General features: G+C 56.9%; 1 protein-coding gene across 1 annotated transcript; it reads left to right on the top strand.

Annotated features, from left to right (window-relative positions):
* Positions 1-2547: 2547 nt before the first annotated feature.
* Positions 2548-15127, top strand: SRF (serum response factor). Its single transcript, XM_063152622.1, has 7 exons — positions 2548-2991; positions 4309-4575; positions 9557-9815; positions 11835-11954; positions 12631-12822; positions 13300-13376; positions 13640-15127. The coding sequence occupies exons 1-7, from the start codon at positions 2548-2550 to the stop codon at positions 13733-13735; spliced, it is 1455 nt and encodes a 484-aa protein (XP_063008692.1). The 3' UTR covers positions 13736-15127.
* Positions 15128-18875: the final 3748 nt, after the last annotated feature.

Below are 18875 nucleotides of genomic sequence, written 5' to 3'. Positions count from 1 at the left end.
GTAGTCATAGCAGTCAGAAAAAGCAGCTGGAGTATCAATAGTAGGATGATCAGGAACAGGATGGAAACCACCACATCCCCAGCACCCTGCTGGAATATGGATGAAGAGCTGGAAAAGGATGAAGCACTTGTTGCAATGGTCTAGAGAGGATTGAAAAGGGGATGTAGAGGGCTGGGGTCACGCTGGTAGCAGGATCTGTGCTCCTGTGGAGCTGCCAGGCAGCTTGTCTGGAGGGAATTTTGGGGGAATTTTAAGAGACTTTTAAGCGTACTGTCAAGTGCTGTGCCCTAAAGCTGTGTTTAAACAGGGCTAGAAATGGGAATTTTATGATGTGGGGGTTGTAAATAAGACAATCCCTGAAGGCTGGGAACTTGCTTTAAGCTGCTTCCAGTTGTCAGTGGCTGCCGGTTTGGTCAAGGGAAGACCTGCTGGTGACTTGTGTCCTGTGGGTGATGGTGGCCTGGGGACAGGGCTTGGCTCTCCAGCGTGGGCCTGGCTGCCTTGGTGGGAGATTGGCATGCCAGGAAGATGGGGCAGGCTGAAGCTCTGGGTCTGGGTGCCTTGGTGAGAGATTGGCATGCCAGGAAGCCAGGGCAGGCTGAAGCTCTGGGCCTGTTCAGAGCACAAGGATGGGCATCTTGGAGAGCATCCATAGGATGAGGCTTGGGAAGGAAAGGAATGGAGCAGAAGGGATGAGCCAGCCCAGAAGGAGCCAGGTCTCACCTTTTGCCTGTGTAGACACTCCTGCAGCTTGGGAGTAAAAGGCCTTGCAATTGGAAGGCCCAGGGAAGAGAAGGAGGAAAGGAGTGTGTAGCTCTCCCATGAGCAAGAGGAAACCAAATCCTGCTACCTGCAATGACTGCACGCTCGTGCTGAGCAGGCAGACCGCGCTGGCTGAGGCCATCAGATCCATGTGCTCATTGTCCCCAGCCAAAGTGGTGTCCCCAGCCCGGCTGAGGGTCCTGGTGACCCTTCCCCAGCCCGGCAGGACACGGCCAGGCCTCGGTCTCACCTGTGCCAGGTGTAGTTTGTGCTCAGCCCGAGGGGAGGGTGGCCGGGGCATGTGATGGGAGGCATGTGAGTTCCAGCAGTCCTGCTGGGAGCTATAAATGGCATGTGTGCTCACTGGAGGAGCATGGCTGGCGGGAGGAGGGGGAGGCGGCGGTGGCTGGCAGGGGGGTGTTGGGGTTTGCAGTTACTCCCTTGCTCTGTAGGAGCTTGGCCCTGGGCTGTGGGGGACAGCTGTGAGGGCTGGTGCTGGGCGTGCGTGTCCTCTGAGGGATGAGGCAGATATGGAAAGGGCCCGTGCGAGCTGCTGAGCGCTCCATGGGTGCTGCAGAGCTCCAGGAGACAAAACGGGTCTGTGGCCAGACCACTGCTGCCAAAGGTGGGGCCTTGCCCTGGGTTGCGGCTCCTTTTTGTAGGACAGCGTGTGGGAGACCCCCTTTTCTCAGCTAAGAATTCTCTGTCTGTCCTCACAGCTTTGGGCTCTGGAGCTGTGCCATCCCCTCCACCTTTGGTGACCTGTGTGTAGTGCGCCTTGCACACGGTTGTCCTTTGTGGGCTGTCCCTCTGCTCTGGAGCTCCTGGGTCACACCTGCACGGAGGATGTGACCTGTACCAGGTGCTTGGAGCATCTGACGGGCATGAGCCAGGGTGTGACAGCCCCTTGCCACCTGCACAGGTGCTCTGTCCTACCCATGGGTGGCCGCGGTGCGGAACCACAGCCTCACCCGCTGCGGGTTTGAAGAGACCTGCGGCCCATCCTCTTGCACGGGACATCTTTTTCCTGCTCGCTAGCGATCAGCCTGTGCTTCAGCAATGTGTGTTTTGGACACATCTGCTCCACTCCTGTGCCCTGCACACCCCTGGGCACCCACGTCCTCTCGGCGCCTCGGCAGCCACCGGACACAAATGGACGGGACGTTGTCCCTTGCAGGCTATGACAACAGCCGGGCTGCGGAGCTGCCTGGAGCACCGCTGGTGGCACCGCTGGGAGCCGGGAGCGGTGGCGGAGCCACTCCCGGCTGGATGGATCCCGACGACGGCGAGGCACGCAATCCTTGAGACACGTGCTGTGTCCCCTACGAGGACCGTGCCCGGAGCTGGCGGTGGGAAGGGGCCCGGGGCAGGGCTGGCACCGGGGCTGTCCCCGCTCTCGTTCGCGGTCCCCGCCCCGGTCCGAAAGCCGGTCCGAGCGCCCCGCTGTCCCGGGCGGCGCGGTCCCTTTAAGAGCCGCCCTGCGTGTTCCAACCCGGGCGTGACGCGAGCACGGTCCGACCGTATGCAAATCAAACGCCAACCGGCGGCCAATGGGCGCCGGCGCTCGGCGGCTGCCAGCCAATGGGACGGCGCCTCCCGACGGGGCGCCGTCTCGCCCCATATAAGGAGCGCCTTCGCCATAAAAGGCAACATTGTATCGCTTTATATGGGGGCGGCGCGGCGCGGCGGGGGCGGCGGCGGAGCGGGGCCGTGAGCGCGGAGCGCGGCGGGGACATGGCGGGGCCGGCCTGACCCGGCCCGACCCGACCCGCGCTCGCCGCCGCGATGTTGCCGAGCCAGGCCGGGGCCGGGAACGGCGCCGCCGCCGCGCTGGCCCGCGGCTCTGGGCTGGGCCGGTCGCCGGTGCCGCGTGGGGCGAACGGCGGCGGGGCGGCGGCGGGGGCGCCCGGGGGCTGCCTGAAGCGGGAGGCGCTGTACAGCGGCAGCGAGGGCGACTCGGAGTCGGCCGAGGAGGAGGAGCTGGGCGGCGAGCGGCGCGGCGTGAAGCGTGGCCTGGCCGAAGCGGCGGCGGCGGCAGCGGCGGCGGGGCCCGCGGCGGGAGCGGCGGCGGCGGCCGCCTACAGCGGCGGCGGGGGCGGCGGGGCCGTGAGCGGCGCCAAGCCCGGGAAGAAGACGCGGGGCCGGGTGAAGATCAAGATGGAGTTCATCGACAACAAGCTGCGGCGCTACACCACCTTCAGCAAGAGGAAGACCGGCATCATGAAGAAGGTGCGGCCCCGCGACTCCGGCCGGTGCGGGGGGGCGGCACGGTCCGGCCCGGGCGGGGATGCCGGCCGGCACCCACCTGTCCGCGGCGGTCCCGGCCCGGTCCGAGCGCCGAGCAGGCCGGCGGGCCGTGCCCGGAAACGGCGGCGGCTTCCCCGTGCCACGGGCGGGACCGGGGGGGCGGCCCGGCACCAGCCCCTTCCGGGGGGCTGCGCGGGAGCCCCCGGCGGAGCTCGGGCACGGAGCCGGGAGCGGGAGCCCCCGGGGCCGCGGCATGCCGGTGTGCTTGGCGGTCGCCAGGCGTGTGATGTGTCTCGGGAGGCCCATCCCGGTGCAGCGTCCAGACTGTGCCGACCGGTGCCCTCGGGGCCCCTCGCTGGGAGCCGCCACCAAAACACCGAGTGTTTGGTGGCACAGCTGGACTGCCCTGCCCCCGGTAGGACCGGCCGCGGAAGGGACCGACGCCACGTCTCGGCCGGTCCAGAGTGCTGTGTGTGGTTCCTGGTGTGCAAAGACAGATTAGAAACTTGGGGGATTTTGGATGCAGCTGGCTGATCTGCATCCCTGGTGGTGCTCACAGCATCTTCTGAACAACTGGGTAGTGCTGCATGGCAGCTCAGCTGGGCATCCTGCACACTGGGAAGGTGTGAATGGGTGTGAGGTACTGCTGGGCACATCCTGGAGGTCCGGGACCACGGGGCATGGAATGAGGCAATCCTATCTGTAGAAGCTTTTATGAGGCCACTGGGTGTGCAGTGGTGGCATGTGAAGAGTGCACTTCCTAGTGCACAGGTATTCCTCACCTGGGGCATGGTGGCCTCGCTGCAGGAATGCTTGGGTGCAGCTGTGCTCAGAGGTCTGCAGCCTGAGAGGGAAATCTGGGTCAAAGCCTGGATGGGGTGTTGGTGAGGGGAATGAGGTAGCAGAGGTGTGTGCCAAGTAACATCACTGAGGGTGAGGTGAGGGAGGTATCCAGATGTGTGTGGAGAAGCCAGCGGGATTTCCAGAATGGAGACCATCCCGTGTCCCCATGTTGTCAGGCTACTGTACTGAGGGGGCCACTCTACCCACGGCCTCTTGGTAGGCACATCCCCTAAGGGTGTGCTAAAGGGGATGGGAACACGCCATGGGGCAGTTCAACCTGTAGGGAGCCAGTCCTGGGTTGGTTTTAGAGGCCACAGCTCCTCTGGCGTGGCAGGGAGCTGAAGCTGGTGCGAAGAGAAGGAGAGCCACTGTGGGAACGTGCAGGGAGTCTTGTCCTGCATCGTGTGTTGTCCGTGTCACCTGTGACTCCCTGTTCTTCCCTTGTCCCTCTGGCAGGCCTATGAGCTCTCCACGCTGACTGGCACTCAAGTCCTGCTGCTGGTGGCCAGCGAGACGGGCCATGTGTACACGTTTGCCACACGGAAGCTGCAGCCCATGATCACCAGCGAGACGGGGAAGGCGCTGATCCAGACGTGCCTCAACTCCCCGGACTCGCCGCCGCGCTCGGACCCCACCACTGACCAGCGCATGAGTGCCACTGGCTTTGAGGAGACGGACCTCACCTACCAGGTGTCCGAGTCTGACAGCAGCGGGGAGACCAAGGTAATGCTGCTGGGCACCCAGGGAGGCCTGGGCTGTGCTGGGAGCCCTCATCATCCCCGTTGGGAGCTGAGGATGCGTCCCCTTTCGCTGCCACTGCAGCGAGCTTGTGTTGTGTCATCCCAGGGCTGGCTGGCTCCGCGGCTGATAGTGGCGGCGATTGAGAGAGGGAGGGGAGTGGGCGGCAGGTATCCTGGTCCTGGCCCTTGCGGCGTGGCTCCCCACTGGCCCAGCCCACCCCCCTGGCCAGCTTTCAGCACCGTTATCTCTCCCCAGGCGTCTCCATGCTCTCACACTCATTGATAAAAATTTGATTCTGCCTCCATGGCCTTATAAGGCCTGGTTTCCCTCGCCAGAGTCCCTGGCAGGGCCCCTCACATTCCTTATAAGCTGCAGCTGTCTCTTGCTTTGGTGCTGTTTTGGAAGGGGGCAGGGAGGACATGGGGAATGGAAACATTTGGCTGGACAGACCATTTCTGCTCCCTGCCTGTTGTCCCTGCAGACGCTGGCCCCTGCCTGCCCGTGTTACTTGTGGCCTTTGGCCCAGGGTGGCCTGGCTGTGGGTGCACGGTTGGGCAGAGTCAGCTTTTCTGCTGGAAGGGCCCTGTCTTGTCCCTGCACTCCCTGGCACTGTTCCTCTGAGCTGTCCCACATCCCTGCTGCTTCCTTTGCAGGCTGGTGCTCAGATCCACAGGTGCTTGGAGATGGGAGGCAGGGAAGCTTGTGGTGCAAGACTGGGATGCCATGCTGAATTTGGGGCTCTGCCACAGCTTCCCAGGCCTGTGTGCAGTTCTGCTGGGTGCTGGGAATTAGAACAGCCCTGCTGTGCCTGTGCTGGTGTCATGGGTACCAGGCTTGCTGCAAAAGTGTTCTTCCGTTGGCCTTGTCGTAGGAGCTCTCAGCTGTCCCTGCTCAAGCCACATTGTTGCCGTGTAGTGGCCTCTAGACATTAAGCAGACAGCACCTGGAGACCTCTCTGCTGTAATTGCCAACGTAGAGAGTGCAGCACTGAGATGTGCCCAGCATGTCTGGGGCTGCTGGGGTATTCAGCTGCCTGTTTCTGTGACACCAAACAGCTCTGCTCACGGTGCTGCTGGGTACCCCCATTCCTCAGTGTCCACTGCCCCACATGTGTGCAGTGCTGCCCCAAGCAAAAGCTCAGCTGCTGCTGAGCCCTGAGAAGCATCAGCAGCCCCAGAGATCCCTGCAGGCAGAGGAGCTGTGGTGGGCCCAAGTGTGGCTGGAGTCTCTGTGCTGCAGCCCTTAACAGACCTTGAGAATGGCTCCTGCTGATGGGATCCCAGCAGCAGTCGTGGCTGTCCCAGTCTGTCATGCCTCTGGTTGCTGCTGTAAGCTGTGCCAGCCCTATCCAGCAGGCAAAGAAGCCTTCTAGCAGCAGCAATCTCTCCTTTGTGCAGCCTGTGTTTGTAAGGACTTGTGCCTCCTGGGCTTCTCCTGGATGAAAAGACAAGTCCTGTGGGCATTTCGTAATGAGACAAATTACCTGGCCTTGGCATGAGACTTGACCACATTCAATCCCTTTGTACTCTTCCTGGAAGCACTGCTAGTTGGCCCCAAGGGAACTGTGCCCTTGGGGTGCAGTTACTCTGCAGAGACCTTCTTAACACAACTTCTCTATTCTCAGTGTCTGATGCAACCCTGAAAGCTCCATCCCAGTGCCAGTGCTTAGTATGGGGTGCCTGGTGGCCACAGCCAGCATTTGATGAGAGGCTGGAGGAGCCCTATGGCCCTGTCTTGTGCTTGGCATTCTGAATAAATGCACCTCTGGCTGGCTGAGAGTTCGTGTCAGAGCAAGCCCTGAGGCTGGGGACAAGGGCTGTCCTGTCTGCAGGCCTGGAAGCCTGGTTGGTGGCTGGGCAGAGATCAGCTCAGTTCAGATAGACCAAGAAGTCTTCTGAGGATGAAAGGAGCCTGTGGATGGGCCATGCTGGGTGGCTGGGGCTTGCTGATGCACAAGTGGTGCACAGGCTGGGTTGCAGGTGCCTCACTGGAGGAGGTGGCAGGAGATGGGTGCCTGGACTGTCAGGTGCAGCCACATGGGATGCTCCAAAAGGCACTCTGGCCTTGTGAGAACTCTGATTCTCAGATCTCTGTATGGACAAAACCTGCTTGTGTTCAGTGCTGCAGCAGAGTGGGGACAACAACACAGCCAGGCTGTCACCTGCAGTCAGCAGCCTGCTGATTATTCCTCTGTGCTACACCTGCAGCAGCTCTGAAATCCTCCTGCTGTGCCAGACCCAAACTCCCTGCTGTGGTGCTGGGACTGGGGCTTGCTGTACTTTTGAGAGCTGTATCCTCATGGTGATACCTCTGTCATCTTTTGCAGGCCCCAAAGGACACTGCCTGTGTGCCGTCTCCTGGGTGTGCTTGTGTGGGAAAGGATATTTTGGAAGGAGCTCAGAGGCTCTAGATTGGGCTGAGAGCATGGGGAGTAGCCCTGATCTGGTCATCTCTCTGGAATGGGAAAACGTGGGACTTTCTACATCTGGAACACAGACCAGGTGTTGGAAACCAGACTGGGATTTCCCATATTCCTCTGAGGCTTGTCCTGCTACACCTGTGTAATAATTCTGTCTTGGTGTCTGGGCCATGCTGAATGGCATTGCCTCAGGCAGTCCCTAGAAGCTGTGGAGTGGGATCATTTCTGTCCTCAAGACCCTGCTGTGGCCCAGGATGGGCATCAGCTGGCCTGGTCTGTGCCCTGTGACCCCCTCATGCTGCAAAGCAGTGGTGAGGGTCTGTGCTGCACCTCTGCTGTGTGCTGCTTCTGCAGACACTGAGGCTTGCACTGAGCTGGAATGGATGCAGCTGGATCAGGAAGGGAAGAGCTTTCAGGGCTGCTGTCCATGGCCCCTTGGGTGATGTCTGCTGAAGTGACCCTTGACTTGTCTCATGTATGTGGCCTGGGCTTTGCAGGGTGCTTAGAAGAGCCAAGGTGCCCAGGGGATCACTGAGAGTTATGAGGAGATGACAGCGGGTGTCCAATCCCAAAGTCTCTCCCAGCTCTCTTCCTGTATTGGGACCTGTTGCTGCAGCCCAATAAAGATGGGAGGAATCTGAGTCTCAACAGGGTCAGAACAGGGAGGGCAGAGATGAGCTGTGCATGATTCAAGTCTGTTGCCACATCCTCTCTCCCAGTCTCTCTTTGCTTTGTACTGAGATTTGCCCTTGTGCTTCTAGGGAGCCCTGAGAATCTCCCTGAGTAGAGAGCTGTGAACTTTCTGGGATGCCTTCTCCAGGCCTGGGAGTCTGGAGTGTGACTGGGAGCTGAGTGCCCTTCCTGGCTGGGGTTATATCTCATGGGTTACATCTCATGGGTATACAACTCTACAGCTATAGTGGGCATGAGCAGCCCTGGCTTTTCCAGCTGGGAGCAGCACCTGTCCTGCCCAGCTCTGCTCTGGCTCCCTAGTGGGCTGGGGAGAGCTCTGCCCTGTCGCCCACATGGGGAGGGCACCCAGAGCCTCCCATGTCCCATGTGGGATGGCAGGAGTTTGTGGTTGAGCTAATGGAAAGTGCCTCTGCTGGGCTCTGCTCCATTATCACGTGCCTCTGCTAATTTGGACTTCAGGGACCACGGTGCCAAGGCAGAGGGGTGTTGCTCTCCTCCCTCCCTGGGCCCTGGGGCACGACTGAGTGCCTGGGATTGGATCCCCCTGTCCAAAATGGGCTGCCTTCCCTTTTTTAGCTGTTGGTTGAGCTGTGAATTCCTTGCTCCTGGCAGCTTGACAAGCTGGGAACAAGGCTTAGCACGTGGGAGAGCTGGGCCCACCAGCTGCAGTGGGAGGGGTGGGAGTGTGGCAGCCTTAACTCTTGCCAGGCGTGCTGGCAGCTGTGTCAGGGCACGGGGACAGCAGGCTGCCTGTGCTCTGTGACACGGGCTCCTGTGAAGCAGGGCATTCTCAGTGTGCTCCTGGCCAGGTGAGCGGGGCAGCAGAAGAGCCATGGGCACCCTGGGTGTTCCAAAGGGGATTTGGGGGATGGAGGGAAGTTGGGTGAGGTGTGACTGCCAGAGGCAGCAGGAGTCATGCTGGGCTTGGTTGGTTCCTGCAGATCCACGGCACATCCAGCCACATGCTTTGTGGCTGTGGAAACCAAAGTGTTGCTGCAGCTTGGCACACACGTTCCACCCTCGTGGAATTCGACCCTTGTTCCCACACCTGGGATGCCAGTGTTGGCCTGGTCTCTCAGGCCAGTGTGGTCCCAGCACAGAGCCCTTTCCTGGTGCTCAGCTCCTCTGGCAGTGCTGTCCTCTGACACTCCTTGCAGGACCGTGCTCGCTGCAGTGAACACTGGGGGGGTCCTTTGGAAGCATTTGCCTCACGCCCATCTCCTGCCAGTGGGTTGGCACATAGGTGCTTCCTGAGGTCATGTTCTCCTGGCCTCTGCTTCAGGAGATGTGTGGAGGCATTCCCCAGGGCCTGCCAAAGCTGCTGTCAGGGCTGGGTTAGGACCTCCCTAGTGTCCAGGTTTGCCTTTAGTCACCTCTCCCCTGTCACTTCCAGCATACAGCTGCTTTTAAGAGCCGGTTCTCCGCTTGTTCTTGGTCTTGTGTTTCCTGCCTTAAGGGAAGTGGTGTGTGTTCCTGAAAGGAGACTCTATGCCTTTATATTTGTCGCTGCAAGGGCTGCTTTTGCCTGGTGTGTGCCAAAAAGAGGCTATTCTCTTCTTAGACATTTTGGGGACTCCTGGGGACTGGAACGGTTGCTTTGTCCCCTGGTGTGTTGTAGGGAGGGCTCTCAGGGGACCTCTGTGGCCCTGAGCCAGCATCTACAGTTTATGTGGAGCTCTCTCCAGCTCTCCTCATGTTTGTGCAAGCAGCTCTTCTCTGCTGCCCTGGCTCTGCTCCATGTGCTGGCAGCAGGCTGTGGGGGGTATGGTTTGGAAAGGGGATGATGCAACCTGCAGAGCCTGGTTTGGTCTCAGGGGCTGGTGCGAGCTGTCACAATGTCTCCCTTTGCAGGACGCCCTGAAACCCGCGTTCACTGTCACCAACCTGCCGGGAACAACGTCCATCCAGACAGCCCCGACCACCTCGACCTCCATGCAGGTCAGCAGTGGCCCGTCATTCCCCATCACCAATTACCTGGCGCCAGTGTCTGCCAGCATCAGCCCCAATGCCGTCACCAGTGCCAACGGGACAGTGCTGAAGACTACTGGAGCCAGTGCAGTGACGTCTGGGGGCCTCATGCCGATACCCACTGGCTTCACCCTCATGTCAGGTCAGTGCCTTAGGGACTGAGGGCTGTGTTCATCCATCTCTGCACCTGGAGTGTGCTGCTGTTCTCTCCTAGTGGCAGCAGGGAAGCAGAGTGGTTGCTGCTGTAAGGTGAGCCTGGCTGTGTATCCATACTCAAACCCAGTGGCTGGAGAAGGGTCATGTAGTGAGTGTTTCTTTAGAGAGCTGCCAGCTGGCCTTGCTGCTGGGAGGTGGCAGGGAGCTGAGCTGGGACCCCAGGGCAGCACCAGGAAGCCTGGAGGGAGTGAAAAGAGCTGGTGATGATGAAGCCTTTCTTTCTCCCTCCTTTCAGCAGGTGCTTCCCTTTCTCTGGGGACCCCTGCCATTCCTCTCACTCACTCACAGCTGCACTCCCTGGCTCTTTGCAGCCAGCAGGGCCAGCTGGTCATGGGTACAGCAGGCACAGCAGACAGTTTTCCACATCCCTGCCAGAGCTAGAGGGCATATTGTATCGCTGACAGGTCAGCACTCGCTTCTCCTCCTGCTCTTGCTAGAGATGGGGAGATGGAGGTGTCTCTGGGCCTGGCCACAGAGCTGACCCTTGACTGTGGGAGCTCAGAGGAGGCAGAGCACAGGGAGCCCTGGCTGGGAAGACAGGGCAGAAAATGCTTGACATAAGCAGCAGCGGCATCCTGGGGGATGCAGACCAAGGCAAGCAGCAGATTTTCAGTCGCATGCCCCAGGGCTTGGCCTGTGACTACCAAAGGCAGGAGAGGCAGGTCCCTAGTGCAGCTGTGCTGAGGATGATGGAGGGGTAGTACAGGAGCTGAGGTGCCCAGTGGTTGTTTATTGAGTGCTGGCATTTGGCTCTGAGCAGCTGCCCTTGCATCTGTGTTTGTATCTGCAGTCAGCCCCTGAATCATAGTGCAGAGGATAGGGTAGGGGAGACCCAGAGCAGAGTAATGGTGCTGCTCTGCTTTCTTGTGTGCACTGTCCTTTGTAGGAATTTCTTCTTGTTCTGAGTTAAGGCTGCCCAGGTGTTTGTTCTTGGGCTGGGCCTGTTCCTGGATGGAGTTTCAGAGTAGGACTGAGCTTTCTGTGGTGGCATCCATCATTGAGGAGCAGTGCTGAGTGACACAGTATTTCTCATGTCCTGCCTGTTTGTGCCTAAGTCCATGACTCTGCTAACTCCTGTGCTTTCTTGGAATGCTTAAGGCTCCTGCGGGTCTGGGCAGACAGCAGGCTCCCATTCAAGGAAACTGGATTTCCCTTGTGATCTGGAGGAGGAGAATTAACTGATGTGTGTCTCTGGGGTGTGATGTGTGGGGAAATGCCCAGTCTGAGCAAGCTGGCCAGTAATTCTTGCTCTCTGGCATCCCTTGCTCTTCCCTCTGGAGGCAGGACCTCAGCCGTAGGAGACCTTGCTGTGCCAAGCTGTGTTTCTGGATCTGCAGTGCTTTGCAGGGATGCTCTGGGGCAGAGGCTGTGTGGCCTGCAGCTCTGGGGTGCACACCATGAGACCAGCTGTTCTCTAACCCCTCTGTAGGGCACTGTCATGTTCTTTAGGTCACAAGAGGGGTGAGAGCTGCACCCTGAGTGCCCTGTGGAGGATGGAGCTGGGCTCCAGAGTGTGAAGGCAGCAGAGCCCAGCTGGTGTGGGCATTTGGGCTCTTGTGGTTCCACTTTTTGCAGCAAGGTGATCCTTGCAGAACTGGCTCCTGCAACATCTGTTCTGTGTCTTGGTGGAACCAGGAATGGCAAGGAGGATCCCAGATGTTCTTGAATCACAGCTGGGAATTGGGCAAAAGCTGTTGTGGCCTTGTCTTCACTCTTGGAGCTTCGTAGGCCAGTTAACCCCTTCTTGGCCCACATGCCAGGAAAAGAGCAGGTTTTGGTCTCTGGTTTCTGCCACACACTGCTGCTGTGTAGCCTCCTCCGGTACAGCACAGAGTGGTGCTGTGGAGCTGTGAGCAGCCAGAGAAGGACTGGGGGTCTTTCACATGGCCCAGAGTGCCTGAATCCCTGTGGAGCCACGGGCTGACAGGCTCCTCTCTCTCCCCAGGTGGTACCATGGCGCAGCAGGTTCCAGTCCAGGCAATCCAGGTGCACCAGGCCCCGCAGCAAACGTCTCCCTCTAGTGACAGCAGCACTGACCTTACCCAAACCTCTTCCAGCGGAACAGGTACCGATAACCACCTTCTGTTTGCCTTCCTCACCACTGCTGGAAACACCTCACACCAACCAGCCTCATGCCTGCTCCCTGGCCAGTTTCCTTCTTCAGGCCAGCTCTATCCAAGGCTGACAGTTTCCCAGGTGTATGGATCCCTGTTGCCAGCTGCTGTGCTACACTGTATCCTATGTAGGCATAGGGGACCTTACAGGGGATTTCAGAGCCTCTCCAGATAGATCATCTGCCCTCACTTGCGGCATGGAGCTGGGAACAGGTTGCTGAATTCTCAGGGGGTTTCTTAGTGAGCCAGCATTGCCTTTAGCACAAGGCATTGCCTTACATCTGCTTGAGACTTTTACTGTCTATGCAGAAGGCATCTCTTTGTCAGCAGAATCTGAGTTCAGGTGCCTGGATGCAGGCTGAATCTAGTTCAACAGCTCTATTAAAGTTTCATCGGGGAATTGAGACACAACTTGAATTTAGTCCTGGGATGTTTGGCCACTGTGTTTTCCTGCCCCTTCATACCCATGAAAGGAGAAGTTTGAGCTCGGCTTGATCTCTGGGGTGGCAGACAGAGCTGGCTATCTCCATGAGCTGTGCCCCAGCAGGTGGCTGTGGTGGTGCTGAGCAGGCAGGTGAGCATGGCAGGTTCCTTTTTGTGCTCACATGTGCTGTGTCCCACTGGCAGTGACCCTCCCAGCGACCATCATGACGTCGTCGGTGCCAACCACGGTGGGCGGCCACATGATGTACCCCAGCCCGCACGCGGTGATGTACGCGCCCACCTCGGGCCTGGCCGACGGCGGGCTCGCCGTGCTCAACGCTTTCCCGCAGGCGCCCTCCGCCATGCAGGTGTCCCACGGACAGGTCCAGGATCAGGGTAAGGCAGCTCCCTGAGAGGACACTGACACCCTGGTTTTTCTCATCCCATGTGTATTTATGCTGTATCACAAAGGGTTTTCTTCCCAGCGGTGCTGGTGGCCGCACAAAGGCCTGGCAAGGGTGATGCTTGATGTGTGTTTTTAGGTCTTGCCGTTCTCTTGTGAAAAGGATTGCACGAGCTGTTGATGGGTAAAAAGGAGGGTGAGGGTTTCTGGGATGGGCAGGCAGCACAGGGAGCCAGGAAGTTCTGGAGAGGGGGGCAAAGTAGCATGAAGCCACAGACAAGACTTGGATTCAGGCCTTGTGCCTGCTTCTCCCAGCCACATTCACTAGTTTTCCAAATGCTTTCTTCTGGAATGTCTCCATGTGTGCAGATAGGCAGCTTTGTCATTGAGTAACTCCATACAGCTCAGAAAGGATCCATGGGGGAACCCTTCTTAGGGGACAGTGTCATTTGTGCTTCTTTCTGTGGCAGGTGGCGTCCCCCAAGTGTTCCTGACAGCCCCATCAGGCACGGTTCAGATCCCAGTCTCAGCTGTCCAGCTTCACCAGGTAGGCACAGAGTAGTACTTGCAGGTGTGTGCAGGGCTTATTCTTGCTCTTCTGCCTGCGCATCCTTTGTGTGTCTGGGCAGACCTGGCTGGGTAGGATCAGTGCTCAGGTCTGGGAATGTGCTCTGTGCTGCCCACCCTTGGGTGAGGGAGTCTCATCCTCCTTGGATGGGTGCCCGGGAAGGACAGTGCCCCCTGGCTGCTGGCACACACGGCCTCAGGGTGTGCTGTCCCCCAGTGGTTCCTCCTCCCTTCTCTCTCTAGATGGCTGTCATCGGGCAGCAGAGCAGCAGTGGCAGTAGCCTGACGGAGCTGCAGGTGGTCAACTTGGACACCTCACACAGCGTCAAGAGTGACTGAGAGGCCTCTGCTGCCGGCCTTCTGTTTTCTGGCTTGTCATGCCAGTGTCGGGGCTGGCAGCAACTCCTTCTCGTACAGACTGCACCAGTTATTTATTGTTGCCTTTTCACGTTTCCTTCATCCACACATGCACACACACACGCGCACTCACCCACCCCCACACACACAGGCATGCGCGTGGGGCTGCAGGAGCCACCCCGGGTGGAGCCGTGCTGGGGCCGCGCAGGGCTTGGGGCATTTGGATGCTGCAATAGCTGTGCTTGTCTCACGCCAGCCAAAGAAATTTGTCTTTTGAGGGAGGATCGCTCTGCACTGTAAATAAATACTGCAGGCCATTCCCAGCTGGAGGCTCTGGCTCCTTCTGGGTGCTCTGAGTCACCTTGCCCATGAGTATTTACTCTGCGTGGGGCTCAGCTTTAGACCCGGAGCCGTGGTGCAGGTGCAGCTTGGAGCAGGGTGGGTTGTGGCTGTGCTGCTGGCCTCAGCAATGTGCCTTTGTGGGGGTGACAGGTCCTGGCCACAGCAACTCACCCTGGGCTCCGGACAGGAGACAAGGGCCAGCTTGCATGTGCATCTCTGGGCCTGCATGCCCTCTCCCCAGAGGGCAGGACGCAGCTGGTGGCACGTGGCCCTGTCCTCCTCGTATGCACTACAGTGAGCCCTCTGCCCTCAGTGCCTCCTCGCTGGGCTGCCTGGCACATTTACAGCCTGACTGGCCCTGCCCCGGCGGCTGCCCTTGCACAGGTGAGGTGGTGAGAGAGATGCCCAGGAACACAAAGATGCCCTGGAGAGCTCCTCAGGGGCCCTGTGCTCTGCTCAGCCCCGCACTCTCAGCCCTTGCACTGCTTCTGGACTCCATACACCCAGGGGAACGTGGCTGGGTCTGTCCTACATCCCCCTGCAGCTCCAGCCAGCGCTTTCTAAATTTCTGTATCTGATGCAAGGTGGAAAAACAACTCAAATGTCAAAGGGAAGAGCCCGTGGGGCACTGAGCTGCTGGGCAGGTGGCAGGCTCTTCCTCTGAGCACCAGGGTGACCTGCAGGCCATCCTGGGCTGTGGGGGAGCAGCTGTGATGCCTGTATAGAGGCTCAGCAAGGCTGGGGGAGAAGGGCTGGGGCATGCTTGGTCCTGCATGGGAATTGCTGTGAATGGCTCTGCTACCTAGCCCTGTCCCTGGAGGGAGAGTGAGCAAGTGAGAGAAGCTGCTGAACCCTTAGGGGAAGAAGCAGCTACTGTAACTTTTTTTTTTTTTTTTTTTTTAAGTTAAAAGACAAAAGAAGCCTTGGAGAGAAAAAAAAAAAAAAAAGAAAAAAAGAAAATTACTTTATTTTTCTAAGTGTTAAACTCAGTATTTATGTAATTCTTTAAGGAATAAAAGTTTGGCTCCTGTACAGTTTTAATGGGGTTTGTACCAGGGGGATGGGAGAGGGGTGGGTGGGTGGGCACGGAGGCAGGAAAGGGGCCTTGCTTTTGAGTTTGTATTGTAACCTTGGACATGTTCCCTCAGCATTAGCGTTTAAGCTGCACTCTCCATCCACCAGCACGTGCCAGGGATCAAGCTGAACCGAGTGGGATGCTTGTTTCCTACTTAACTGTAACGAGGACTTCATACCCATACTTTTGGGCTTAATGGGCAGAAGTCAAGTGAAGACCAGCAGTGGTCTCTGGAAGTGGTAAACCCTTTCCTCAGAAGCAGGCAGTTTGCAGTGTGCCCAAGAGCCAGAGGTGGGCTGGGTTTTCTGCTGACCACCCTGTTCACTTCTGGTCCAGGGACCTACAGCTGTTCTGTCACTGTCACTGCTCTTGGCACGGAGCAGTGGTGCCTGTGACTGCCTAAGGGCCATGGGTGTCCCCAGTCCTCCCTGTGGTGAGTGACCAGCAGTGGCTAATCCCTGTTCTCCCTGCTTGCTGTGCAGGCAGCATCTCCTGAACTCCTGGGTGACAATCTGGGCTGTACTTCCCCCTCTGCAGCCATTCTGCAGTGCACAGATGGGGACAGGTCTCCTCCGAGCTCCCTGGGCAAAGAATTCCCACAAGAGCCTTTCATCCTTTGATCTGTTAGCAGCCTGGGAAGGGCTTGTGGGGAGTGGAGTGGCCCATCTGGTGAGGGTGATGTTGCATGCTGCCCCCCCCTTAGAATTCTTGCTCTGAGAGTGATGCAAACCCTGCAGCTCAGAGCGTGTGGGAGTGCTGAGCCATGTCCCATGGCTCAGTGTAGGAAAACTGCTCCGTGATGCTTCCAAAACCACATAGATACCTAGGAGTTCATCCAGGGAGAAGTGTGGGATCAGAGTTTGCATTGTCCTTTGCCCCAGCACATCACTGTGGCCTGGCTTTGCTCTGCTTTGCTTCTGCTGGCACTATGGAGCAGAGCTGTTGGGCCAGAAGGGCAGGAGAGCCCCTGCTGCTACAGGGTGTGTGACTGCATCCCCTCCCTGGCTCCCCAAAGGCAACTGCTGGTTAAACGCTAATGGTGTATTTTATTTAAGTGCAGACTTGTAAGAACACTTGTGTATCAGGGATGAAATGGCATTTATTGTGTGGTGACATTTTTAGTTCATTTTACTGGTTTGAGGGGTGTGTGTGCGCGCGCGTGTGTGTGTGTGTGTACGCATAAGTGTGTGTGGGATTATTTTTTTTTTCCCCTCCAGTTTCCAGGGTTGTGTTTCTGGAAGGATGTGGAAGTAATCACAGTACTATGTACAGAGCTTTCTTTTGTATTAAAAAAAAACTTACTCTTTCAATAAATGTTATCATTTTGTGCACAGATTTGGGATCTTGACCATGCTTTGCCGGGAGAGGGTGACGCACACCCAAGGGGGATCATGGAAAAGAGGGGCTGCTCACAAAAGTTTCTATCCCCACTGATTCCTGCACAGGTTATTCCTGATCACCTGGACTTATCCTCTGGAGTCTCAGCCTAATGTGTGGGCCAGAGCCTGACAGAAGTGCTGTGAGGGCTCTTTCCTGAAAGCTCTGGAACAATGTCCCTGGTGAGCAGGGCAGAGTGTCAGTCAAGAGAAATAAAAACCAGCAATGAGGAGAAATGGGGAATTTTGGAAAAGAATTTCTGCAGGGAATTTAAGTCTCCCTGTTCCTCCCTATTAACACCTAATTCATGGGTGTTAATAAGGAGGAACAGGGAGACTTAAATTCCCTGCAGAAAACTGCTATGAGAAGATTGGTAATATTCAAAATCAGTCTGCAGGGGCTTAGAAGCCAGATCAAGGACACATGGAGGCTCAGAAAAGTGTCCAAAGGTGTGAATAAACCCAAAGGGAGAGGGGCTTATTGCAATTATAAGGGCTGTGGGGCCAGAGGATGCCAGCTAAAAATGCAGCTGCTGGCCTCTCCATAGCATCAGGTCCTGGAGCCAGTATAGTGTAAGGAAAGCTGAGCACTGATAAAAGTGCAGTTTGGAGAAAATACCTCAGGGGGGAAGAGGATTGTACAGAAAGTGCTCAGGAGCAGAAGACAGCTGAAATGGCTCTTTCCCCATAAGGAGGTGAGGTTGAACTTTTACATCACAAGCTCACTTTTAGCCCTGTGCCTACACAGGTGTGGCTTGTGGTTCAACACTACAAACACCCTCTCAGCACCAGCAATCCCAAATCACCTGTGCACAGGGGCCTGTGTGTCACTTACACACCATGGAGCAAGATACCACAGGTACAGAGCTTTACTTTTAGGATAAAAGACTTACTAAGCATGGTGTGGCGACCATCAGAGCAAAGACATAAGCAGGCCATGTGAATACCACAGAAAACCTCTCCTTGTCACAAACAAGATGTCTTGGTAATTAACAGGGAAGGAAAATGACATATTAATTGAAAACAGAGATTTCAAGAGCATCTGGAAAGAAAGCATCAATAGCACCAACAGAGATCACATGTGCTAATGGAGAAATCAAGAGTTTGGCTAGGAAACACAAACCTTTACAATCCACCACTGGTGCCCACAGGTTTAGAGGATGGTCTCCACAAACTGATGCAGCACTGCACTGTTTTATCCAGCCTATAATTAATTGCAATTATATTGTTTGGATTAATTGCTGATTGCTATTGTAAAACATGGAAATTGTCTAATCCATTTCATTAGTAGTGAGGGTAGAAATTAGGCTGGGCACATACAAGTTGCTCCAGGATCAAATAAGAAAGCAAATTCTCATCTAGTTAGCTGATTATTTTAATGACTGTTTGTAATTTAAAACAAATCTTATCAGACTGATAGAAACTTGCACCCCAAGGAAGGGCAGTATGGGCACAGGATAAGAATTTAGATTTTATGGTATGGGCATTTCAGATCAGTGTGACACCAGAGCTGGAAAGGAGCTGGAAACAGGCCAAACTTGTGTGCAGCTGGCTTCAGCTGTCTCTGCAGCAGCACAGAGAACAGGGCAGTGTCTCAGAGCCCCAAACCTGACGGGAGCCAGCACAGCTGCCACTGAAGCCAGCAGGGTGGATGGAGGGTGGGTGCAGGGCTGGAACCACCCCAGGGCCAGAGGCCTGACCTTGTTGCACTGTAATTCTTGATTAACGGTGCATTTGCAGTAATAATATTAATGCTGACATGACATGCTTTTAGCCTTCCTGCCACCCATCCTGCTACAGCCCTTGATGAACACAATTAATCACCACAGAAATGGTACCAACACACAGCAGAGCATTACCAGCTTACCAAAAAGCAGCTCGCTCCAGCCGATCCCTTCTTCAGCTTGCAACTTCCATTTGTTCTCATTTCTAACATTAGCCAGGGGAATCAGAAGATATTCCAATCTTTCATCTTTTTCCATGGCTCACCACCATTCCTGGTGTGGGGGAACAGCAGCTTTGTGACCCACGGGCACAGCCAGGCTGAGGTGCCAGCTCAGCCTGGAACTGAAGGACGCTGTGGGGCAGCCAGCAGCGCTCTTGTGGCACATTCCCGATGGAATCCTGGGCTGCATCAGGAACTGCAGTGCCAGCAGGGCAGGCAGGTGATCCTGCCCCTCTGCTCAGCCCTGGAGTGCTGTGCCCAGTTCTGGGATCCTCAGGACAAGAGAGATGTGGAGCTCCTGGAGTGGGTCCCGCAGAGGGTGACAAAGATCGTGAAGGGACTGGAGCACCTCAGCTCTGAGGAGAGGCTGGGGGAGCTGGGCCT

This window comes from Melospiza melodia, chromosome 3, assembly GCF_035770615.1.
Source record: "Melospiza melodia melodia isolate bMelMel2 chromosome 3, bMelMel2.pri, whole genome shotgun sequence".
Lineage (NCBI taxonomy): Eukaryota > Metazoa > Chordata > Aves > Passeriformes > Passerellidae > Melospiza > Melospiza melodia.
Note: the sequence above shows the minus strand (reverse complement) of the source record. Positions and strands in the feature narration are given on the sequence as shown.

Coding starts and splice junctions, on each gene's coding strand:
- SRF (XM_063152622.1), top strand. CDS start 2,548: ATGTTGCCGAGCCAGGCCGGGGCCGGGAACGGCGCCGCCGCCGCGCTG. Junction 4,576..9,556: donor ACAGCAGCGGGGAGACCAAG/GTAATGCTGCTG, acceptor CTCCCTTTGCAG/GACGCCCTGAAACCCGCGTT. Junction 13,377..13,639: donor CAGCTGTCCAGCTTCACCAG/GTAGGCACAGAG, acceptor TTCTCTCTCTAG/ATGGCTGTCATCGGGCAGCA.